The following is a 27,108-nucleotide window of genomic DNA, read 5'->3' on the forward strand; positions in this document are numbered from 1 at the left end:
TCATGTCTTTCTTTTCTCTTGTATTTGTTAGGACCTCTACTATAAATTTAAGTGGCAAATATAATAGCATTTTTGAGTAACTTTTGAATTCAATTGAGATGGTTCAGTTTTCCATGACTTCCGGTAGATGATTTATAAACTTAAAGGTTTTTTTTCCGAGCTTTCTAAGAGTTTATATTAGTTTTTATTTATGTCCTGAATTTTATCAAATTCTTTTGAAGCATCTACTGCAATTTGGCTTCTTTTTCCTCTGTTACTTGGGGAGCCAATATTGAATGGTCTTACATTTTTTGATAACATGAGAAATATATGTTAAGAGGGATGTCCGAGTGGCTCAGCGGTTGAGCATCTGCCTTCAGCTCAGGATGTGATCCCCGGTCAAGGGATCGAGTCCTGCATCGGGCTTCCTGTGGGGGGCCTGCTTCTCCCTCTATGTCTCTGCCTCTCTCTCTGTGTCTCATGAATAAATAAAACTTTTAAAAAATTTATGTTAAGATAGGTTACACATCTGTATATATGTTATCTGCAAATACAAGAAAATACGATCAACTTTTGAAGTAAGCTCCATCTGGCTGAATTAAAGGTGATTAATATTCTCTTTATACTTTTCTGTATGCCCTAGAATTTTCACAATACATGTTACGTTTAGTATCATTCAAAAATGACTTCTTTTTTTTAAAAGATATTTATTCATGAGAGACACAGGCAGAGGGAGAAGCAGGCTCCATGCAGGGAGCCTGATGTGGGACTTAATCCCAGGTCTCCAGGATCACACCCTGTGATTTAGGGCCAAAGGTGGCGCTAAACCGCTGAGCCACCCAGGGCTGCCTTCAAAAAATGATTTCTAAGAAGTGTCCAACTCTTGGTTTTGGCTCAGGTTGTGAACTCAGGGTTGTAAGATCAAGCCCTATGTTGGGCTCCACATTCAGCATGGTCTGCTTGAGACTCTCTCCCTCTCCCTCCCCCCTCTGCCCTTCCTCATCTCCCACCCACTCCCAGTTCTCTTTCCCTCTCTAAAATAATGTTTTTAAAAAATGATTTTTAAGGAATTGTGTATTTAAAAATAGCCTGATATTTGAGTTATAGTGTGAGGCAATCACTAATTGGCTTTTAAAGAGTCAGCTTTATCAATTTTATTTTTTACATTTTTAAAATTTAAATTCAATTTGTCAACATATAGTATAACACACCCAGTGCTCATCCAATCAAGTGCCCTCCTCAGTGCCTGTCACTCAGCTACCCCATCTCCCCATCCACCTCCCCTTCTGCAACCCTTTGTTGGTTTCCCAGAGTTAGGAGTCTCTCATGGTTTGTCTCCCCCTCTAACTTTTCCCACTCAGTTCCCCTCTTATCAATTTTCTTCTAAGAAAGCTTTCTATCTCTCTCAAACCCTAAGTATGTATGACCAATTTGTCTGTGGGAACAATATGCAACAGTTTGGTTGAGTTGAACTTTATTATATGAGAGGATTTTTTTTGCCTTCAATTATAATTACTACCATCACAAACCAATTACTGAGCACAGACATCACTAAGTACCTTACATTTTATTTTATTCTGAAACTACCCTTAAGGTAGATATACTAAATTCCCAGATGAGAAAACTAGTGTCAGAGCTTATAAGCAGAGACAAGACTCAAATCCAGATTGCATACTTTCTTCCTAAATAGAAGCTGATTCTAAACTTACTTTCTAGAAAAGCTGTTGCCATTTTTGAAAAAAGAGAGATTCTGCTTTTTGAGTAGAGATTCATGAAATCCCTCAAAATTGCTTAACAATTGAAAATACTTCTTAGGTTTTGAGTGAACTTCATTAAGGGGGTCCCCAGAATTCTATTCAATTAGGCCAGTAAACTTAGGGATTACTATCCATTTTGAGAATGCAAAAAACACCTGTGAAAAGGAACTGGTCCAATTTTTGTGCCTTCCCACTCTTTACCAATGACTCACCTCTGCCAAGTGTTGCAGCCGGGTTAGCAGTGGGGTTCTCTTGTCAGATCCAAGGCGTGTGATATAGTTTGATCTTTTGCTAAATACATACAGAAGATTAAGGACTGCCAGCACCACTTGCATATCAGAGGAAGCCAATAAAGTTGTCAAATGCTACAGGGAACAAAAAAGGGCAAGTTCATGGTATCAGGCACACCAGGCCTTGAAAACTTAAAATGCCTATGTAATAATAGATTTATTCACACATACAAAGCTATCAAGAAGTTTAACACTAAAAAAATCTGTAAGTATTTGGGCGCCTACTACATGCAACCTTGTCCTCAAGCAGTTTATAATCTGGGAGCAAGCCAGAAAGTCAAAAAAAAAAAAAAAAAAAAAAAAAGAAAGAAAGAAAGAAAAAAAGAAAGTGAGCAGCAGCTCAAAATTGCACAGGTGTCCCCACAGAAAAAAGCAGATTACTAGAGACAAATGTGGTATTTTAATACATAGTGGAACTCAAGAACATTAAGTCTCCAACAAGATTAAAGTATTGTGAAAAAAGAATAATTTTATGCTTCTTCTATATCCTTTCAGACAAATATAAAATTGGAACTAATTAAAATGCAGGGTCCTTCATATAGAAGCTAAAGAAATCAACAACAGCTGGTGGCATTTATGACTGTTACAGTATAGTATATGTAACAGTAACCCAAGAGTGACTGCTTAGATTTTCAAATAAAATCAAAGTTCATCAATATATTGGAGCATTTGGTCAATGTTAAAATCATTATGTCATTTAGCTGGCAATAAACCTAGGTATTTCTGGTTGCTGATAATCCTAAAGGCTACGGACTTCTTTTGCAACTAATCTATTTTATCTTTAACAGACTGCTTATTCCTCACTTAAAACACTCTGGGTGCTATACTTTAGTTGTTATTCCACTTCTTTTCCCAAGCCATTTCCTTTCAGTACTAATCTTGTTTCTTTACCAAAGACTTAGGAGAATTAACACTAACAACAGGGCACTTAGGCAATGAGTAATGTGTCAAGGAAATCAACTAATTGTTTAAGTGATTTGGGGCTGTTCTAATAACCTGGAACAAAGATCGGTTCCTGCAAATTCCCAAGAATACTTCAATACATGTATTACATTCTCATTAATTTCTTGAATCTGGAAAGACGGAGTGAAGGTGACAGTAAAGAACCTTCCCACCAACCTATGAAGGGTATCTATATCCAAGAAGTATGATCTTTGACACTGAAAACTCCAGATCTCCATAATGAAAAGGAAAGAATTATCAGTAAGAAATAGCAATTTCTTTATCTCTAGACATGATCAATTCTACCTGAAAAGAGATCACATAGGCTTGAGCTTCTCCTACCTCTATGGAACTGTACAGATGTCGGGAAAAGCTATACTCAATGAGCAAGGCTGTGAAGTTCAACACAGCCAAGAGAAGCATTTTCAGTTGTTCTCTTTCCGGCCTATCACATACAAGCATCCATGACATATTCTCCACTGTCTGTCCAGCATCTGCCAGGATTCCATCAAAGCGGTCCAAGAGATCCACCCAGTGGTATAACTCACACTGGAGAAGGGAAGAGAAAGAGGAATATAGAAGAATAAGTAGAAGTACTATGCAGGTGCTTTGCTACAATGGATTGCTGAGCATGCCACCCAAACAAGTTCACTTCCCACATTTGCTTCTCTTTAATCCTCCACCAGTACAGAAACCCATATGAGAAATATACTCTGAGGCATAGAAACCTGAGTTATTACATCCATCAAAATATATATGTGCTAACATTAGCTGACACCTTAACCAGGTCTTCAGAGGGAGTTCTGGCTACATTTTGAGGTCTATTAACACAATGACTCTCCCTGCCAGGACCTATTTTTTTCAGAAGTATTCATTTTTAGAGTTAAAGATTCTTTTAACTATCTCAAACTCATGTTGTCAGTTAACATAAAGGAATTCTGTGGTTGCAATTCTTTATCACCTATGGAAACGTTCCTCATCCTCAGGTAGCAAAATTTTCCTTTCACATTTTCTTTCAAAATTTCCTTGGTATTCACAAACTAAAAGCTACTGGCCTAGAGCTGCACTAGACATAGATACTTATTAAGTAATTGATGAATGATAATACCTCATTGTGGTTTCTCTTTCCATATCAGATAATACAAAATGATGTACTAGTCCCAGGAGCCCCCCCCCATTTTTTGGGAGCATGGGTTCACTTACCTTCCCAATGTTCCATGTTTTGATCTGTTGCAGTTCCAGGAGGAGTTGCTCATCATTACAAACTTTGAGTTTGTCTATTAAGGCTCTGCAGTCTGCAGGCTGAGAAAAATGGGTATTCATAAAGTGTTTTAGAGTCTGAGGGATACACACAAAAACCAAGAATGGGAAAAGGAATCTTTAAGCCAACACCACAATTTAACTTTTGATAGAATATGCTGCTTTAAAAATGGGAAATTTGCCAAACACTTGAGATTAAATGAAAATCTTATAATAAAACAATCCAGGGCAGCCCCGGTGGCTTAGCAGTTTAGCGCCGCCTTCAGCCCAGGTTGTGATCCTGGAGACCTAGGATCGCGTCCCATGTCGGGCTTCCTGCATGGAGTCTGCTTCTCCCTCTGCCTGTGTCTCTACCCCCCCCCCCGTGTATTCTCATGAATAAATAAATAAAATCTTAAAAAAATAGAACAATCCATCTGTGCATTTTTAACTTGGACAGACATGAACATGTAGACAATCTACTTGGAAGGGTACAGACAATAGGAATAAAGGAAACTAGACATCAATGAAAACAAAAATGAAAGAATCTGTACCACAGTCTGAAAGTTAACTAGAATGCCTGATAAAAAATGTTCAATCAGAGGAACACTGAAAAGTCATAGTGGTTTTACAGTTAAAGGTGAAGTTTAGCACTGGCTATATTTTTCTGCAACATTAAACCCCCTAACTGTAGGAGGGCCAAAAGCTTCTGAACTTTGTAACACACTGGGACTTCATTCTTAGGGGATTCCATTGTCATACATTCCTGCTCTCTTTTACTGATGAAAAGGGCTTGTTTTTCAGGTAGTAAGGTGTGGATTAAGAATTTATAGTAAAGTTTCTGAAAGTGGAGGAGGAGGGCAGCTAGAGACTGGAACAGAGAAGTCTCCTATTAATGGATGGCAGCTAGAAATGATTACACTTGCTTTTTTCTCTGTAAAGCAGTATGGTATCCTGGAAATGGGCCTAGATTTGCAACCAAACAAAACTGGGTTCAGTTCTTAGCTTGATGTTTATTTTTTTTATTGGAGTTCAATTTGCCAACATTTAGCATAACACCCAGTGCTCATCCCGCCAAGTGCCTAGCTTGATGTTTAATAAGCTGATCATGAGCTAGTCCAATTTTTCAGCCACAGTTTTCTTACCAGGGAAAGAGACCTAATAACCTAGGTTATGTGAGGCTCAAATGTTTGCCACATACTAAAGCACTTATTTCACATAACAGGGGCTTAAATATCGAGAGACAGGATACTACTACAAAGAGTATATATGGGCTTTGGAATTAGATAGTTGGTAAGCTACTTCTTTAATCTTAGTACTCCTTCTGCAAAATGAGCTAACACCACCTATTTATCTAGCGATTATAATGAGTATTATTGCATTTAATGTCCTGTACCAGGGACGCCTGGGTGGCTCAACAGTTCAGCATCTGCCTTCAGCTCGGGGTGTGATCCTTGGATCCAGGATCGAGTCCCACATCAGGCTCCCTGCAAGGAGCCTTCTCCCTCTGCCTGTGTGTCTCTGTCTCTCTCATGAATAAATAAATCTTTTTTAAAAAATGAAATTTTGCCATTTGTGACAACATAGGTGGACCGTGAGGGCATTATGCTAAGTGAAATAGGTTAGAGAAAGACAAATACCATATAATCTCACTTATACACAGAATTCAAAACACACAAAAAAAAATTTAACAAACCCAAGCTCATATATACAGAGAATAGACTGGTGGTTGTCAGTGAGTGGTACACAGGTGGGAAAAAAGGGTAAAGGGGGTCGAAAGTAAAAAAAAAATTTTTAATGTCCTTCTTAAAAATAATACCTAGTATTAATCACAGTACAGAAAAATGGGATATGCTGCTCAAGAAAACTAGGCATCTTCAAGCAGGGGCACTTGGATGTTAAGTGGTTAAGTCTCTGCTGTCAGCTCAGGTCATGATCTTGGGGTCCTAGGACCAAGCCCCACATCGGACTCTCTGCTCAGCAAGGAGTCTGCTTTTCCCTCTCCCTCTGTGCTCTCTCTCTCACTCTAGCTCTCTCAAGTAAATAAAATCTTTAAGAAAAAATGTATAGGCAATGATCTAAAAATTCCAATTCCAGGAGTAATTTGCTAAGAGCTATCAAGTGTTGTGAACCAGGAATCTGTATACAGGTGTGACCCCAAGAACAAACCTGTAATAACCTAGTAGGTAAAAGAAAAAATATTTTTTATTTGCATTTCTCTGATTTTATTTGCATTTCTCTGATAATCTACAAGGTTAAATTATTCTGGAAGTTTACTGAATTTGTTCTTTTCCGAAATGACCTATGTCCATTTTGTCATTGGGACATTCATCCCTCCTACTGACGTAGCTACCTAAGATATTAACTACAGTTCACTGCTGAAGAACATGGGGGTCAGGAGTGCTGACTACCCCTGCGATAGAAAACCCAACTAAAACTTTTGACTCCGTAAAACCTTAACTACTAATAGCTTACTGTTAACTGGAAGCATCAATGATAACATAAACACTCAACATATTTTTATGGCATGTGTTATTATATACTGTAGTCTTATAATAAACTAGAAAAAAGAAAATGTTATTTTTCCTTTGCTTTAATGCTTGGAAGGGCCATCTCCATCTAACACCCAGCTAAACATTCATCTATATTTCACTTATAATTTTTCTTTTTTTTTTCTTTCTTTTTTTTTTTTTAATTTATGATAGGCACACAGTGAGAGAGAGAGAGAGAGGCAGAGACATAGGCAGAGGGAGAAGCAGGCTCCATTCACCGGGAGCCCGACGTGGGATTCAATCCCGGGTCTCCAGGATCACACCCTGGGCCAAAGGCAGGTGCTAAACTGCTGCGTCACCCAGGGATCCCTATAATTTTTCTTTTAAAAATATTTGACTTTCAGTCTATCTAGAATTTCTTTCAATAGTCCCCACCCCTAAAAAGTCAAACAATTGTCCTGACATGGTTTCTTGACTAGTATTGTCCTTCTCTACCAATCAGTAATTCCTATAATTATCGTATGTGAAGTTCTTATGCACATGTACACTAGGATCCTTTCGTAAGTTATTTTCTTACACTGATGCCACTGTTTCAACTTGTGTAGTTTTGAAGGCAAGTTTTCTTTTTGCTCTTTGGCTTCCAAAATAATTTGAGCATATAACTGTCAAAAATAGAAGATGCCAAAACACATCAAAAACAAAATCAAAGGGAAAGTATCCGCAACAGTTATGAAAGCGAACATACTCAATATGTATGGCACTCAATAAGAAACAACCTGATATTCCAACATCAAATACAAAATGAACAGCATGAGCGTCTGACAACCAATACAAAGCCAATAAATTTGAAAATATAAGTAATTAAAGCATGCAAATTAGAACCATGAAATATTTTCCCCTCACTAACAAAAATTTTAAAAATAATCTGTAATGCTGATGAGGGACAGTATGGGAAGACAGCATTTCTCACATTCATTAGTATACTGCTTAATAAAAAAGGGCAGGAGAATGTCCATGCAATAATCTTTAAAAGACTAGAAGAAATATAGCAAAATGTTAATAGTGATATCCATGGTGATACTTGCAGGCAGTCAGTTTTTAAAAACCAAGTGGCCTGTATTTAGAAAATGAACTAATTTATTATGTGCCAGATACTTTACTAAGCATATGCTTCACATCAAGGAAGGAAGAATTATCAACTCTGTTTGACACCTGCAAAAATCTAGTAAGACTCAAACTCATGTTTAATTCCAAAGCTTGTGCTCCTCAAACTACAGCATAATAGGATCTACACAAGCGTCATAACAATGCAATACTTTCTTAACAGCGAAATACAGTTTAAGCCAGCTGATTGAATATTGGACTAAAGCTGGGATTTCTACTGCTGACATAGATCAACTGACACGGTCACCCAATATACAGGTTAATACCGATTAAGCTGAATTGTACAATTAAGAATCCATAATAATAAAAAAGCTACAACACTGGCCTCAAAAGAAATCTAGTTAAGAAAGTTACCACTTAAATTTTCTAGAAAATAAAATTGACAAAGAGTCCGCCCCTTCCAAATACAGACAGAATTTGAATTCACATCTGCTCTTTCTATTATATCACACTGCCTTCCAATGCACAGAACAGCAGCTACTTCAGGTACATAAAGCTACCAACAGTTTAGTGCTCACTTTCTACTAGTGACTAACTTATTCACTTTTTTAATCAAGGGAAGCTCAAAAGTAAATCTGTTTCAAGACAACCTGCTGTTTTATTGCACTTTGTATATATAAGTGATAATGTATTTGGAAGATTAGTACAGTTGAACTGTCAGGACTTTTTCCAAAATGAAAAAAATAGACCATACTTCTGGATACTTACAGCCTCAGTAGGTGTCTTTTTCAGTTTAGTCCTGTCTACTTTCATGTTTTCGATTTTCTGTTTTATGATCTGAAAAAAAATTCCCCCAAAAAGTGAGAACTTAAAGTTGCAATCTTGAGCACTACATGCTTGACATAAACAAGACAGAATGAAGAACATGCAAAACGCTTAAAGCAAAAATTCTGGAGTTATGATGCCATGCCAACTCAGAAGCATGGAAAAGGAATATCTCCAGACAAAACTGGCCTACATCCATATGTTGCATAAGACTATAATCAATTTAAGCCAAAATTAAAACATTTTTTAAGCAAACCTCTCAAACTCATAATTGAAAATAAGAGATTACATTGTTTTTAACACACTTCATGATGAAAAAATTTACCATATCCTTGCAGTTCTCTGGAAAACTTAACAATTCCACTTCTGGGAATTTAGTCAAAGAAAATCATAAGGATGTATACAAATATTTAACCACAAGAATCTATACTGCATGACCATATGTAATAGTGAAAAATTGGAAAGGACCAAATGTCCAAAAAGGATTGGTTTAAAATGAAATATTACCCAACTGTTATAAACACTGCACACAATTATATAACTAAAAGATGTTCATGGTGAAATAAAAATGTTACAAAACAAAATAAACAATATAAACCTATGTTTAAACTGCTTAGAAGGGGTATACATCAAAATGTTAACTCATTGCTAACCAAAAGGATTATTATGCATATACATCTCTGTATCTTTTGTTTTAAACCAATAAAAATAAATTAGTTGTGTTGTAAGAACAAAGGCAACACAATACTTTCATTTTTAAATTAGAAAATGATGTATAAGACTCCACTAGAAATGTTCTGAGCACAGAACACAATCATTTCTACTAAGGACATTTAATCATTTTTTACTAAGGCACAAAAGTGGGCAACCCACAGTATAAACCTAGGTCATCTTTCATGGTACACAGGTCCCTCAAGATGCCCAGACCAAGGTAGAGGAAGAAATAAAGTTTCTCCCATTAGCAACTAGGACACATGGACAGAGGTAGAGGTGAAATGAAAGCTCTTTACACACCGATTCTCCTATTAATAATGTATTTGCTACACAGCATAACTGAAAGCCAATGTCTCTCCCCCAAGAAGGCCATCATAACACAAAGCTGACCAAGCACAAGTCTAAAATTCAGGCAGCTTTTGGTCTAGATTTATTCCAACATACTCCGTACTGTGGAAATAAAGTTTATTTGCCTGCACGGTTGGCATCTATTTAACCAATGGGCATTCAGGAAAAATTAATGAAACATCCAGAATATACTCTAAAATGTTTTTATAGAGACAAAAAGTTTTCCCTCTATGGTTCACATGTTAGGATATGAGGTTCCAGATTACTTTTTAAAAAATTACCTCAGCATCTAAAGGAAAGTGAACAGAATGCCTGCTGCCAACAGCTTCCAAGTATCTAAAAAAGGCCAACAGGATTCTGGCAACAATCTGATCCAGGTAGTAGAAACTGTAAGTGAAGTAACCTGTATTCAGTTTTGGCTTTTTCTCACAAAACACACTCATTACCTAAAGCAAGTGACTATCACACTATTGTGGCTGCAGTTATTTGCTGGGAGGCTTTAAGACTACCTCTACTGCAAAAGTAGCAGCCAGCCCCAACACCATAAAACCAAATTACTGAATGTCTTCCTTCCAAAATTAAGAACAAGGTAAGGATGTCCATTCTCACCACTTTGATCCAACACAGTGTTGGAAGTTCTAGCAATGCAATAAGGTAAGAAATGAAATGACGGGTATACAGATCAGGAAGGAGAAAACAAAACTTCCTATTTGCAGATGACAAAGGATTATATAGTAGAAAACCTCCCAAATGTATTTTAAAAACCCTCCCAGAACTAATAAATGATCTCAGTAAAGTTGCAGGATCCCAGATAAACAAATTAATCTATTTCTGTATACTGGCAATGGAAACATAACCTCCAAACTGTAAAAGTACACTACCACTCACAATTGCTCAAAACAAAACTTGAAACACTTCAGTGTAAATCTAACAAAACATGCACAGGACTTGTATGTTGAAAACTATGAAATGTTGATTTAAAAAAAAATCAAAGGTATAAATATATGAAGAGACATTCTATGCTCATAGATTAAGACGACTCAACACAGTAAAGATGTCGATCCCTCTCAAATTGAAGGTTTAATGCAGATACTATCCAAATCCCAGTAAGAATTTTTTGGTAAATAAGTTGGGATTATTATAAAATATAATGGGGCACCTGGGTGGCACAGTCAATTGAGCATCTGATTCTTGGTTTTGGCTCAGGCTGTGTCTCAGGGTTGTGGAATCAGGCCCTGTATCAAGCTCTGTACTCAGAATGGAGTCTTATGATTCTCTCTCCCTCTGCCCCTCCAACCCTGTGCACTCACTTGAGCTCTCTCTCAGAGAACTTTAAAATGTATATGTAAAGACAAAAGAACTACAATAGCTAAAATAATTTTGAAAAGAAGGAGGAATCACTCTATCCATTTATATGACATACATATTCATCTTTCTCCCCTATAGTAATCAAGACTGTATATGTAGTATTGGAGGTGGGATAGACACATTAACAAATCAGAATAGAAACCAAATAAACTCATACAAATATGCCCAACCGATTTTTTTTTCTTAGTGAATGTGGGGGGAGGGGAGAAGAAATCTTAGGTAGGCTCCATGCCCGGCAGAGCCCAATGTGAGGCTTGATACCAGGACCCTGGGACTGTGATCTGAGCCAAAATTAAGAGTAGGCAGGTAGACTACATTCTCCCTCCATTACAACTGTGTCACCACCACCATTGTCCCGGGCCCCCTTTTTTCTTTTTTTCCCCTCTTCTGTCTTTTTCTACTTCTTCTTTGGGATTCTTGGCCTTTTATTTTTTACTCTTCGTTTTTCACTTTAGTGGTCCTTTTGTTTTATTTTGTTCTGATCTTGGTTCTTAATTTCTGGCCTCTGACCTCTTCAGAATCATCTAGGGTGAAATTTACTTAGGTCATGGTTGACCCATTAATAAAGCCATTCTGCACTGAGCAAAATAACTAGAAGGAAGAACTTACCACAAAAGAAATAATCAGAAACAGTCCTCTCTCCCACAGAGTTACAGAATTTGGATTACAATTTGATGCCAGAAAGCCAATTCAGAAGCACAATTATAAAGCTACTGGTGGCTCTGAAAAAAAAAATCATAAAGGATTCAAGAGACCTCATGGCTGCAGAATTTAGATCTAATCAAGCCAAAATTAAAAATCCATTAAATGAGATGCAATCCAAACTGGAGGTCCTAATGACAAGGGTTAATGAGGTAGAAGAAAGAGCGAGTGACATAGAAGACAAGTTGATGGCAAGGAAGGAAGCTGAGGAAAAAAGGGAAAAACAATTAAAAGACCATGAGGAGGGGATCCCTGGGTGGCTCAGTGGTTTAGCGCCTGCCTTTGGCCCAGGGCGTGAACCTGGAGTCCCGGGATCGAGTCCCACGTTGGGTTTCTGGCATGGAGCCTGCTTCTCCCTCCTCCTGTGTCTCTGCCTCTCTCTCTTTCTCTATCATAAATAAATAAATCTTAAAAAAAAGACCATGAGGAAAGGTTAAGGGAAATAAATAGCCTCAGAAGGAAAAAAAAAAATCTACATTTAATTGCGGTTCCAGAGGGCGCCGAGAGGGACGAGGACCAGAAGGCATATTTGAACAAATCATAGCTGAGAATTTCCCTAACTTGGGGAGGGAAACAGGCATTCAGATCCAGGAGATAGAGAGATCCCCCCCTAAAATCAATAAAAACCACTTAATACCTCGACATTTAATACTGAAACTTGCAAATTCCAAAGATAAAGAGAAAAATCCTTAAAGCAGCAAGAGACAAGAGATCCCAACTTACATGGGGAGAAATATTAGTTTAACAGCAGACCTCTCCACAGAGACCTGGCAGGCCAGAAAGGACTGGCAGGATATATTCAGGGTCCTAAGGGAGAAAAACATGCAGCCAAGAATACTCTGTCCAGCAAGGCTCTCATTCAGAATAGGAGGAGAGATAAAGAGCTTCTGATAGGCAGAAACTGAAAGAATATGTGACCACCAAACCAGCACTGCAAGAAATATTAAGGGGTACTCTGTAAAAGAAAGAGGAAGCCCAAAAAAATAATCCACAGGAACTGAATAGGTACTACGATGACACTAAATTCATATCTTTCAATACTAACTCTGAATGTGAATGGGCTTAATGATCCCATCAAAAGACGCAGGTTTTCAGACTGGATAAAAAAGCTAGACCCATCTATTTGCTGTCTACAAGAGTCTCATTTTAGACCTAAGGACACCTCCAGCCTGAAAATGAAAAGGTGGAGAACCATTTACCATTCAAATGGTCCTCAAAAGAAAGCTGGGGTAGCCATCCTCATAGCAGATAAAGTTTATCCCGAAGACTGTAGTAAGAGACGAAGAGGGACACTATATCATACAAAGGGTCTATCCAACAAGACCACCTAACAATCATGAATGTTTCTGCCCCTAGTGTGGGAGCTGCCAAATATATCAATTAATAACCAAAACCAGGAGTTGGTTCTTTAAAGAATAAATAAGATTCATAAACCATTAGCCAGCCTTATTAAAAAGAAAAAAGACTAATTAATAAAATCATGAATGGAAAAGGAGATATCACCACCAATACAAAGGAAACACAAACGATTTTAAAAACGTATTATGAGGAGGGAGGGACAAGATGGTGGAAGAGTAGGGTCCCCAAATCACCTGTCCCCACCAAACCAAATTACCTAGATAACCTTCAAATCATCCTGAAAATCTACGAATTCGGCCTCAGATTTAAAGAGATCAGCTGGAATGCTACAGTGAGAAGAGTTCGCACTTCTATCAAGGCAGGAAGACGGGGGGGGGGGGGGGGGGGGGGGGGGGGGTTGTAAAGAAACAAAAGGCATCCAAGGGGGAGGAGCCCCAACGAGGAGCCTGGCTAAGGCCAGGGCGAGTGCCCCCAGGACAGGAAAGCTCCCTCCCTCCCGGAGAAGCAGGAGCTTCACCAATCTTCCCCGGCGGAACAGCGCCCCCACAGGGAGTTAGAGCAGGACCCCAGGAAGGCAGGGATGCCCTCAGGCTCCCTGGGACACTAACAGACACCTGCACGCCCAGGAGAGTGCGCCATACCCCGCGGCTCCCTAAAAGACTGCAGCCCGCACGGCTGGACCCGGACCGAGGGGCTCGGGCAGCGGCTCTGCCGAGGGGGCTGCGCAGCTCCGGGAGCAGCTCAGCGGCAGCGGCTCCAGCAGAGGAAGAGGCTCCATGGCTCAGGGAGCAGCTCAGAGGGGCTCGGGTGGAGGCTCCGCGGAGGGGGCTGCGCGGCCCAGAGAGCAAATCCAACAGCGCAGACCAGGAGCGCAGGGCGCGGGGACACAGCCCAAGATCCGGCCTCCCCCGGGGACAGGCAGAGGCTGGGAGGGCCCAGGACAGCAAGGACACTCCTCCACGGAGCTGAGCAGATCAGCGGCCCCACCCCGGAGCCTCCAGACCCTGCAAACTGAGAGCTCCAGAGTTACTGCGGGGGCTGAATCCAGGTTTCCAGAGCTGCCATAGCCACTGGGGTTGTTCCTCCTAGGGCCTCACGGGGTAAACAACCCCCACTGAGCCCTGCACCAGGCAGGGGGCAGAGCAGCTCCCCCAAGTGCTAACACCTGAAAATCAGCACAACAGGCCCCTCCCCCAGAAGACCAGCTAGACAGACCAGTTCCAGGGGAAGTCAAGGGACTTAAAAGTATACAGAATCAGAAGATACTCCCCCGTGTTGTTTTTGTTTTTGTTTTCTTTTTGATTGCTTCCCCCACCCCTTTTTTTCACCTTTCTTTTTCTTTCTCTTTTTCTTCTCTTTTCCCTTTTTTCTTCCTTTTTTCCTTTTCTCTTTTCTTTCCTTCTCCTCTCTCTTTTTCTCCTTTTCCCAATACAACTTGTTTTTGCCCACTCTGCACTGAGCAAAATGACTAGAAGGAAAACCTCACCTCAAAAGAAAGAATCAGAAACAATCCTCTCTCCCACAGAGTTACAAAATCTGGATTACAATTCAATGTCAGAAAGCCAATTCAGAAGCACTATTATACAGCTACTGGTGGCTCTAGAAAAAAGCATAAAGGACTCAAGAGACTTCATGACTGCAGAATTTAGATCCAATCAGGCAGAAATTAAAAATCAATTGAATGAAATGCAATCCAAACTAGAAGTCCTAACGAGGAGGCTTAACGAGGTGGAAGAACGAGTGAGTGACATAGAAGAAAAGTTGATGGCAAACAGGGAAACTGAGGAAAAAAGAGACAGACAATTAAAAGACCATGAAGACAGATTAAGGGAAATAAACGACACCCTGAGGAAGAAAAACCTACATTTAATTGGGGTTCCCGAGGGTGCCGAAAGGGACAGAGGGCCAGAATATGTATTTGAACAAATCCTAGCTGAAAACTTTCCTAATCTGGGAAGGGAAACAGGCATTCAGATCCAGGAAATAGAGAGATCCCCCCCTAAAATCAATAAAAACCGTTCAACACCTGGACATTTAATAGTGAAGCTTCCAAATTCCAAAGATAAAGAGAAGATCCTTAAAGCAGCAAGAGACAAGAAATCCCTCACTTTTATGGGGAGGAATATTAGGGTAACAGCAGATCTCTCCACAGAGACCAGGCAGGCCAGAAAGAGCTGGCAGGATATATTCAGGGTCCTAAATGAGAAGAACATGCAACCAAGAATACTTTATCCAGTAAGGCTCTCATTCAAAATGGAAGGAGAGATAAAGAGCTTCCAAGACAGGCAGGAACTGAAAGAATATGTGACCTCCAAACCAGCTCTGCAAGAAATTTTAAGGGGGACTATTAAATTCCCCTTTAAAAAGAAGTCCAGTGGAACAATCCACAAAAACAAGGACTGAATAGATATCATGATGACACTAAACTCATATCTGTCAATAGTAACTCTGAACGTGAATGAGCTTAATGACCCCATCAAAAGGCGCAGGGTTTCAGACTGGATAAAAAAGCAGGACCCATCTATTTGCTGTCTACAAGAGACTCATTTTAGACAGAAGGACACCTACAGCCTGAAAATAAAAGGTTGGAGAACCATTTACCATTCAAATGGTCCTCAACAAGAGAAAGCAGGGGTAGCCATCCTTATATCAGATACACTAAAATTTACCCAAAAGACAGTAGTGAGAGATGAAGAGGGACACTATCTCATGTGTAAAAGATCTATCCAACAAGAGGACTTAACAATCCTCAATATATATGCCCCGAATGTGGGAGCTGCCAAATATATAAGTCAATTATTAACCAAAGTGAAGAAATACTTAGATAATAATACACTTATACTTGGTGACTTCAATCTAGCTCTTTCTACCCTCGATAAGTCTTCTAAGCACAACATCTCCAAAGAAACGAGAGCTTTAAATGATACACTGGACCAGATGGATTTCACAGATATCTACAGAACTTTACATCCAAACTCAACTGAATACACATTCTTCTCAAGTGCACATGGAACTTTCTCCAGAATAGACCACATACTGGGTCACAAATCGGGTCTGAACCGATACCAAAAGATTGGGATCGTCCCCTGCATATTCTCAGACCATAATGCCTTGAAATTAGAACTAAATCACAACAAGAAGTTTGGAAGGACCTCAAACACGTGGAGGTTAAGGACCATCCTGCTAAAAGATGAAAGGGTCAACCAAGAAATTAAGTAAGGATTCATGGAAACTAATGAGAATGAAGATACAACCGTTCAAAATATTTGGGATGCAGCAAAAGCAGTCCTAAGGGGGAAATACATCGCAATACAAGCATCCATTCAAAAACTGGAAAGAACTCAAATACGAAAGCTAACCGTACACATAAGGGAGCTAGAGAAAAAACAGCAGATTGATCCCACGCCCAGGAGAAGAAGAGAGTTAATTAAAATTCGAGCAGAACTCAACGAAATCGAGACCAGAAGAACTGTGGAACAGATCAACAGAACCAGGAGTTGGTTCTTTGAAAGAATTAATAAGATAGATAAACCATTAGCCAACCTTATTAAAAAGAAGAGAGAGAAGACTCAAATTAATAAAATCATGAACGAGAAAGGAGAGATCACTACCAACACCAAGGAAATACAAACGATTTTAAAAAACATATTATGAACAGCTATACGCCAACAAATTAGGCAATCTAGAAGAAATGGACGCATTCCTGGAAAGCCACAAACTACCAAAACTGGAACAGGAAGAAATAGAAAACCTGAACAGGCCAATAACCAGGGAGGAAATGGAAGCAGTCATCAAAAACCTCCCAAGTCACAAGAGTCCAGGACCAGATGGCTTCCCAGGGGAATTGTATCAAACGTTTAAAGAAGAAATCATGCCTATTCTACTAAAGCTGTTTGGAAAGATAGAAAGAGATGGAGTACTTCCAAATTCGTTCTAAGAGGCCAGCATCACCTTAATTCCAAAACCAGACAAAGACCCCACCAACAAGGAGAATTATAGACCAATATCCCTGATGAACATGGATGCAAAAATTCTCAACAAGATACTAGCCAAAACGATCCAACAACACATTAAGAAAATTATTCACCCTGACCAAGTAGGATTTATCCCCGGGACACAAGGCTGGTTCAACACTCGTAAAACAATCAATGTGATTCATCATATCAGCAAGAGAAAAATCAAGAACCATATGATCCTCTCATGAGATGCAGAGAAAGCATTTGACAAAATACAGCATCCATTTCTGATCAAAACTCTTCAGAGTGTAGGGATAGAGGGAACTTTCCTTGACATCTTAAAAGCCATCTACGAAAAGCCCACAGCAAATATCATTCTCAATGGGGAAGCACTGGGAGCCTTTCCCCTAAGATCAGGAACAAGACAGGGATGTCCACTCTCACCACTGCTATTCAACATAGTATTGGAAGTCCTAGCCTCAGCAATCAGACAACAAAAAGACATTAAAGGCATTCAAATTGGCAAAGAAGAAGTCAAACTCTCCCTCTTCGCCGATGACATGATACTCTACACAGAAAACCCAAAAGACTCCACCCCAAGATTGCTAGAACTCATACAGCAATTTGGCAGTGTGGCAGGATCCAAAATCAATGCCCAGAAATCAATGGCATTTCTATACACTAACAATGAGACTGAAGAAAGAGAAATTAAGGAGTCAATCCCATTTACAATTGCACCCAAAAGCATAAGATACCTAGGAATAAACCTAACCAAAGAGGGAAAGGATCTATACCCTAAAAACTATAGAACACTTCTGAAAGAAATTGAGGAAGACAAAAAGAGATGGAAAAATATTCCATGCTCATGGATTGGCAGAATATTGTGAAAATGTCAATGTTACCCAGGGCAATTTACACGTTTAATGCAATCCCTATCAAAATACCATAGACTTTCTTCAGAGAGTTAGAACAAATTATTTTAAGATTTGTGTGGAGTCAGAAAAGACCCCGAATAGCCAGGGGAATTTTAAAGAAGAAAACCATAGCTGGGGGCATCACAATGCCAGATTTCAGGTTGTACTACAAAGCTGTGGTCATCAAGACAGTGTGGTACTGGCACAAAAACAGACACATAGATCAATGGAACAGAATAGAGAACCCAGAAGTGGACCCTGAACTTTATGGTCAACTAATATTCGATAAAGGAGGAAAGACTATGCATTGGAAGAAAGACAGTCTCTTCAATAAATGGTGCTGGGAAAATTGGACATCCACATGCAGAAGAATGAAACTAGACCACTCTCTTTCAACATACACAAAGATAAACCCAAAATGGATGAAAGATCTAAATGTGAGACAAATTCCATCAAATCCTAGAGGAGAACACAGGCAACACCCTTTATGAACTCAGCCACAGTAACTTTTTGCAAGATACATCCACGAAGGCAAAAGAAACAAAAGCAAAAATGAACTATTGGGACTTCATCAAGATAAGAAGCTTTTGCACAGCAAAGGATACAGTCAACAAAACTAAAAGACAACCTACAGAATGGTAGAAGATATTTGCAAATGACGTATCAGATAAAGGGCTAGTTTCCAAGATCTATAAAGAACTTATGAAACTCAACACCAAAGAAACAAACAATCCAATCATGAAATGGGCAAAAGACATGAAGAGAAATCTCACAGAGGAAGACATAGACATGGCCAACACGCACACGAGAAAATGCTCTGCATCACTTGCCATCAGGGAAATACAAATCAAAACCACAATGAGATACCACCTCACACCAGTGAGAATGGGGAAAATTAACAAGGCAGGAAACAACAAATGTTGGAGAGGATGGGGAGAAAAGGGAACCCTCTTACACTGTTGGTGGGAATGTGAACTGGTGCAATCACTCTGGAAAACTGTGTGGAGGTTCCTCAAAGAGTTAAAAATAGACCTGCCCTACGACCCAGCAATTGCACTGTTGGGGATTTACCCCAAAGATTCAGATGCAATGAAACGCCAGGACACCTGCACCCCGATGTTTATAGCAGGAATGTCCACAATAGCCAAACTGTGGAAGGAGCCTCGGTGTCCATCAAAAGATGAATGGATAAAGAAGATGTGGTTTATGTATACAATGGAATATTACTCAGCCATTAGAAATGACAAATACCCACCATTTGTTTCAACGTGGATGGAATTGGAGGGTATTATGCTGAGTGAAGTAAGTCAACTGGAGAAGGACAAACATTGTATGTTTTCATTCATTTGGGGAATATAAATAATAGTGAAAGGGAATCGAAGGGAAGGGAGCAGAAATGTGTGGGAAATATCAGAAAGGGAGACAGAACATAAAGACTCCTAACTCTGGGAAATGAACTAGGGGTGGTGGAAGGGGAGGAGGGCTGGGGGGTGGTGGTGGATGGGTGACGGGCACTGAGGGGGACACTTGACGGGATGAGCACTGGGTGTTATTCTGTATGTTGGTAAATTGAACACCAATAAAAAATTAATTTATTAAAAAATAACGTATTATGAGCAGCTCTACGCCAATAAATTAGACAATCTAGAAAACGTACGCCATTTCTGGAAAACCACAAACTACCCAAAACTGGAACAGGAAGAAATAGATAACCTGAACAGGCAAATAACCTGAACAAATAACCAGGGAGGAAATTGAAGCAGTCATCAAAAACCTCCCAAGACACAAAAGCCCAGGGCCAGATGGCTTCCCAGGGGAATTCTATCAAACCTTTAAAGAAGAAACAATACCTATTCTACTAAAGGTGTTCTGAAAGATAGAAAGGGATGGAATACTTCCAAACTCGCCCTTGAAGCCAACATCACCTGAATTCCAAAGAATGAAACTAGACCACTCTCTTGCACCATACACAAAGATAAACTCAATTTGGATGAAAGATCTAAATGTGAGATAAGAATCCATCAAAATCCTAGAGGAGAACACAGGCAACACCCTTTTTGAACTTGGCCACAGCAACTTCTTGCAAGCTATGAAGGCAGGGGAAACAAAAGCAAAAAATGAACTATTGGGACTTAATCAAGATAAAAAGCTTCTGCACAGCCAAAGAAACAGTCAACAAAACTAAAAGACAACCTACAGAATGGAAGAAGATATGACCTATCAGATAAAGGGCTAGTTTCCAAGATCTATAAAGAACTTATTAAACTCAACAGCAAAGAAACAATCCAATCATGAAATGGGCAAAAGACATGAACGGAAATTTCACCAAAGACGACATAGACATGGCCAACATGCGCATGAGAAAATGCTCCACACATCACTTGCCATCAGGGAAATACAAATCAAAACCACAATGAGATACCACCTCACACCAGTGCGAATGGCGAAAATTAACAAGACGAAACAACAAATGTTGGAGAGGATGTGGAGAAGGGGGAACCCTCTTGCACTGGTGGTGGGAATGTTAACTGGTCCAGCCACTCTGGAAAACTGTGTGGAGGTTCCTCAAAGAGTTAAAAATAGATCTACCCTACGACCCAGCAATTGGACTGCTGGGGATTTACCCCAAAGATACAGAGGCAGTGAAACGCCAGGACACCTGCACCAATGTCCACAATAGCCAAACTGTGGAAGGAGCCTCGGTGTCCACTGAAAGATGAATAGATAAAGATGTGGTCTATATATACAATGGAATATTACTCAGCCATTAGAAACGACAAATACCCACCATTCGCTTCAACGTGGATGGAAATGGAGGGTATTATGTTGAGTGAAGTAAGTCAATCAGAGAAGGACAAACATTATATGGTTTCAGTCATTTGGGGAATATAAAATATAGTGCAAGGGATTAAAGGGGAAAAGAGAGAAAATGAGTGGGAAATATCAAAGAGGATGACAGAACATGAGAGACTCCTAACGCTGGGAAACGAATAAGGGGTAGTGGAAGGGGAGGTGGGCGGGGGGGACGGGGTGACTGGTGACGGGCACTGAGGAGGGCACTTGATGGGATGAGCTCTGGGTGTTATACTGTATGTTGATAAATCAAACTCCAATGGAAAAAAACAAACAAAATAAAATTAAGTGTTGGATGCTTAACCAACTGAGCCACCCAAGCACCATTACCCAACTGATTTTTAACAAAGTAGAAAAAGTAATTTAATCAAAGGATAGTTTCATCAACAAATGGTGCCACAGCAAGTAGGTGTCTATAGGTCTATAGGTGACCTAGCCTCACTCTGTATATAAAAACTAACTCAAAATGAATCATGTAGCGAGAATGTGGAGAAAAGTGATTGATTGTGTACTGTTGGTGGGAATGTAAATTGGTACAGCCAATATAGGAAAACATGGAGGTTCCTCAAAATATTAAAAATATGATTCTGAGGGACAGCCTGGGTGGCTCAGCGGTTTGCGCCCCCTTCACTCCAGGGTGTGATCCCGGAGTCCCGGGATTGAGTCCCATGTTGGGTTCCCAGCACAGAGCCTGCCTCTCCCTCTGCCTGTGTCTCTGCCTCACGCTCTCTCATGAATAAATGAAATCTTAAAAAAATGTGATTCAGCAATTCCATTTTTGGGTATTTAGCAAAAGAAAATGAAAACACTAACTTGAAAAAAATCTATGCATCCGCCTGTTTACTGCATTATTTACAATAGGCAAGACATGGAAACAACCTAACTGTCCATTGACAGATCAGTGGATACACACACACACACACACACACACACAGAGAGAGAGAGAAATATTAGCCATGAAAAAGGGTATCTTGCCATTTGTGACAAATAACTTTGACCTTGAGGGCATTATGCTAAATGAAATAAATCAGAGGAAGACAAATACTGTATGGTCTCACTCACAGAGTCCCAAAAAACAAAAATCAAACAACTCCCAAAACAGATTGATAGATGCCAGAGGCAGGGGTGAGTGAAATGGGTGAAGGTGGTCAAAAAGTACAAACATTTAGTTATAGAACAAATAGGTTATGGGGATGTAATGTGTAGCATGGTGACTATAGTGAATATTGTAGTATCTATTTTAAAACTGCTAAGAGTAGATCTTAAAAGTTTTCATTGCAAGAAAAAAATTCTAACTAGATTTACTGTGATCATTTCACAATATGATATCAAATCACTATGTTGTACACCTGAAACTATCATGTCATGTTAATTATCTCAATTTAAAAAATGCAAAGTAAAAAAAAATTATCACAGACTTAAAATACACTGGGAGAAAATATTTGCAAACTATATATAGTATTTAGAAGATAAAGAACTCTCAAAATTCAACAATAAAAAAAACCAACAATCCTCTAAAACAAGAGCACTGATTAACTTGCACTAAAAAACAACTCCCAACTCTTTTACTGGCTTAATACAGAGGAGTTTGCTGGCAAATCTTCACACATGTGTCTCACTCAAACTACAGCTGTTTTGACTTAGGATTCTACCAGTCAAGGGTCTGGGTTGATAACAATAGACTCTGACTAAAGCAGAAAAGTGATTTACTGGAAGGATAACAGCTCAGGGAATCAACAGGAAGGCTTATAGATCCACATTCAGAAAATAGGGAGGAACCAAGGAAGCTATGCAGCCTGGAACTACAGCCAAGGACATCTCACAGCTTAGTTGGGGTTGCCTCTACCCCCAACACTAGACTCTAGATGCCTAGAAGCTACTGCTGGTGGCAGAATGACTTCTGAATGGTCTCAGGTTCTTTGCCTCAGTGGCTCTAGGCACAAAAAATCATAAGCATGAGCATCTAATCAGTCAAGTGTGGGTCCTAAGCCCAGGCCTTAGCTGTCAAGGTTCAAGAAGAGCAAATTGGCTTTTTCAGTTTCCAGTGTTTGGGCTCCAAACTTTTCATAAACAGATTCAGATGACAGGCACTCAATTAAATAACCAAGCCAAAACAAATGAACAAACACATACATTCTCCGAACAAGTGCAATGTTAACCTAGTTTCTATAATTTTGTTGCAAGAAACATCGGTAGTTTTAAAAAGGAGGGTATCACTGTCCATGAGATATCAATTAAGAAAATTCAAAAGTTTTGTAATGCCTGGGCGGCTCAGTGGTTGAGCGTCTGCCTTCAGCTCAGGGTGTGATCCCGGGGTCCTGGGATGGAGTCCCCTCTGTCGGGCTCCCTACAGGGAGCCTGCTTCTCCCTTTGCCTAGATCTCTGCCTCTCTCTGTGTCTCTCTGTCTCATGAATAAACAAAATAATTAAGAAAAAAAAATTCAAAAGTTTTTTTGTTCCTACTTCTAAGCTGGTTTCACAGTGAAAAGGGCAAGTATTTTTTGAGCACTCACTACAAGCCAGACAATACTTGGGTTGGTGTTTCCTAAAGCATTTTAGAGCATCCTGCTCCATGAAGGAAGACAAGGTTCCAAGGTTCCAGTAATTTGGGAAATGTTAAAAATGGAATTTGTTATATGGTCTCATTCATTTGGGGAATATAAAAAATAGGGAAAGGGAATGGAGGGGAAAGGGGTGAAAGTATCAGGGTGACAAAACATGAGAGACACAACTCTGGGAAATGAACAAGAGGTAGTGGAAAGGGAGGTGGGCGGGGGGTTGGGGTGACTGGGTGACGGGCACTGAGGGGGGCACTTAGCGGGATGAGCACTGGGTGTTATGCTATATGTTGGCAAATTGAACTCCAAAATATATAAATAAATATATATATATATATAAAATTTAAAAAATGGAATTGGTCTTCCTTTAGGATAGTCAAGTGGCTGACTGACATTACTCCAAGAAATCTTGGGTAAAGGAGACTTCCTAGGGCACAGAACCATTTTTTTCAAGTGTTATCTACTAAAAGCCCACCAATTTAAGTATTCCAAAGAACAAACTTTGAGACATGCTGCCCAGGGGCTTTATATATAAACCTTTCCTACAATTCTCATCACTCAAGCCAAGTTTTGTCCCCATTTGCAGATAGAAAACTGAGGCTCAGAGAAATTAAGTACCTTATGCCTAGTTAGTAAATGCTGGCACCAAGATCTAAATCCAGGCCTTTTTGGCTCCCAAGTCCATGCTTTAATAACATGCTTTTCATTTTATTTGCTGGTTTTATTACAATAAATTCCTGAAATGAAAACATACATTTGTGACAGACTCTTCTACACCGTTGGATCCTGTGTTCAGAAAATTATTCCAAGAGAGGAAGTTGGGGCACAAGGTAAGAAGCTGAGATACTGTCAAATCACACTAATGATAGGAACAGTAACTGGGGAATGAGTTCCACCTAACGTTTAAGAGATAAAAGGGTGAAAATCCTGTTATGTAAAAAAAAAAAGCCTCTAACAAAAAGAAATTAGTTCTAAACAAATCCCTGAAAATGGCCTACTGCCTTTGTTGAGTCAGACCAGAACTCTGAGCACTAAGCAATCTTTACATGTAATAAAGATTTCTTCCTAAACTTAGGTTAAAAAAATAAGCTTTAAGGAAATTAATGAATTATTACGAGCCACATCCATAGCTATTCTATTTAATTAACCACTTTTTCTCCTTCCTCTTTCCCCCCAAACTTCATTTACCTTTGAGGTTTGAATCTTGGCTTTGTAGGGTTTACATCAAGACAAGTGTGTTCACTTAAAATATATTGGAGAGAAGTTGCTCTTGAATCAAGGGTAACTCACTCTGTAGTAATCACCTCCAGTTGATCAAATTTAGAATGACTCAATACTGAATCAGCTTAAGGGCAGAGGACACCTGCAGTTCCCAAATCTGGCTCAATAGCAGTTGAGTGTAGTGGCAGGTTAGCCTTACAATTCAAAGTATGATTGAAGAATCAGCAGCACTGACATCACCTGGAAATTATTAAAAATGCAGAATCTCAGGCCCACCCAGCTCTGAGGAATCAATCTGTATTTTAATGAGATCTTCAGGTGATTAATACATTTTAAGTTTAAGAAGCAACCAATCAGAAAACAGGCTCAAAACCAGGAATCCCTGCTTTTATCATTTACTCACTGTATGAGCATAGACAAACCAGTCTCCGTGCACTTGTTTCTTCAACTGTGAAGTAGGCATAACTGATCTCCCCATCTCCACATTCACTTTCATCCAATCCATTCTCCAGAGAGCAGCAAAATTTATGTTCTTAAAACTAAATCAGCTCGTTACTTCCTTGCTTAAAACCTTTCAACAGTTTTCCAATATTATATCCAAACTCTGATCATGACTCACAGGGCCCTGGCATGATTTGGCTCCTGGAACTCTCTCCAATCTCCTCTCCACACAACTACTTTAGTCTTTCCTTTTAGTTTCTAAAAGGCTGTAAGTTTTCATCTGACCTCTAGACAGAGTACTATTCCCATTGGCATGCTTCTGCCCCACACTCCTATTTTTTCCCATAGCTGTTTGAGGAGTCTATTTGAGGAGTGACTTTAAGAACTAAAGTGGCTTCCCCAGGGCAACTCACCTAAAGCTAGTCTGTTATTTTTCTATTACACTACTCTGCTTGTTTCTCTCATAGCAAATATCAATATAACTAGTTTGATTTTCCACAGTATTAAGCTCTCGGCATCTAGCACAGCATCCACCACATGATAGATAGGCAAATATTTGCAGAATGGAGTTCATGAAAGAAGTATGCACTGAGAATAAAAATCTGTGATTGTCAGCACATAGACACTATTTGAAGCCATTGGTCTGGAGAGGATGACTTACAAAGGAAGGAAAGAAAGAGGGCGAGAAGTGAGTTCCTATGTGATCTAACATTTAAAGGTAAGGAAAAGGAAAACCCAGAAAAGGAGAGGCTGGGATCCCTGGGTGGCGCAGCGGTTTGGCGCCTGCCTTTGGCCCAGGGTGCGATCCTGGAGACCCTGGATCGAATCCCACATCAAGCTCCCAGTGCATGGAGCCTGCTTCTCCCTCTGCCTATGTCTCTGCCTCTCTCTCTCTCTCTCTGTGACTATCATAAATAAATAAAAAATTTAAAAAAAAAAAGAAAAGGAGAGGCTGATGAGGTAGAAGTGAAACTAGTTCATCATGGTATCATTAAAGACAAAGGATGGCAAGACTGATCAACTGTGTCCAATGTCAAAATGAGGTATGTCCAAAAAAATGTACACTGAAATTGGGAATAGAGATAACCTGACCAACAATAGTTTCAGTGAGGTAGTAGGAAGGGAAGTCAGGCTGGACTGAGTCAGAGAATGAATAGAAAATGAGGCAACACATATGGTATGTGTTGAAAACTCTTCTGAATATGTTGGCTGTAAATGCAAGCAGAGAATTATGGGGTCACTGAAAAGTAGAGGGCAAGAGAAGATAACAGAAAGAAAATTCCTAAGGAAGTTGAGGGTAGGGGACCCTTTAACCTCCATTTCACCCTAAAATAATGAACACTCAGGTGGGTTTTGAAAGCACAAATTCGGACCAGAATTATGACGATCCTCTCCCTGATCAATTAAAACTTGACTGAGTGGTCCCTTTGTTTGTGCTTACACTGTACCTGGTACCTATTACTTCCCTGACCATTAACAAGAAAATGTTTGCCACAGGGTAAGGAAGTTTAAAACAAGCATACACACAAAACCCCATAAATCTGGGAAGGGAAAAGGTGTTTACCTTTTCAGTGGTTGCCTCTAGGTGGCAGAATAGCACAGTTTTTATTTATGCTTCATGCTTTTCAGGTTCTTCCAAACTTTTTATAATCATACATCCATTTATGAGAATTTTCCTTTTGTACAATTTTTAAGGTAGACAAGAGTGGCCCCTAATCCAAAAGGCATGACATCAAATTAAGAACAATATCGTTTAAACAAATGTCTCGGAGTGGCTGCTGCCTGCTCTTGGAGCTTCTTTTCTATACCTTCTGCTGTTTCTGAAGTTTGGCACACAGCAAGCACTCAATATTTATTGATTTATTATTGGTAGGTTAAGAAATGCTGCAAACATGTATGGGAGTGTGGATGAATCCAAGTCAGACTAAGATTCCCACTGAAATCATGGAAAAGCATTTTGGCCATTTTTAAACAAAAGGGCCTTCGGGGTACTAAACTTCAACCTGCCACAAAGCAAAAAGCCTTTGCCTCTATGAAGTCTTTTCT

General features: G+C 39.5%; 1 protein-coding gene across 8 annotated transcripts in view; it reads right to left on the reverse strand.

Moving 5' to 3' along the window:
• The window catches only part of HUWE1 (HECT, UBA and WWE domain containing E3 ubiquitin protein ligase 1), a 175,124-nt gene that overhangs the window by 121,291 nt on the left and 26,725 nt on the right, over positions 1-27,108 (reverse strand). For all 8 annotated transcript variants that reach the window (XM_038587503.1, XM_038587504.1, XM_038587508.1 and 5 more), the window contains 4 exons: positions 8,572-8,640; positions 4,172-4,270; positions 3,311-3,517; positions 1,949-2,101 (listed from right to left, as the gene is read on the reverse strand). In XM_038587503.1, coding sequence (XP_038443431.1) covers positions 1,949-2,101; positions 3,311-3,517; positions 4,172-4,270; positions 8,572-8,616 — 504 coding nt within the window. In that variant the 5' untranslated portion in view covers positions 8,617-8,640. The remainder of the gene's footprint in view (positions 1-1,948; positions 2,102-3,310; positions 3,518-4,171; positions 4,271-8,571; positions 8,641-27,108) is intronic.

Source organism: Canis lupus, chromosome X (genome assembly GCF_011100685.1).
Source record: "Canis lupus familiaris isolate Mischka breed German Shepherd chromosome X, alternate assembly UU_Cfam_GSD_1.0, whole genome shotgun sequence".
Classification (NCBI taxonomy): domain Eukaryota; kingdom Metazoa; phylum Chordata; class Mammalia; order Carnivora; family Canidae; genus Canis; species Canis lupus.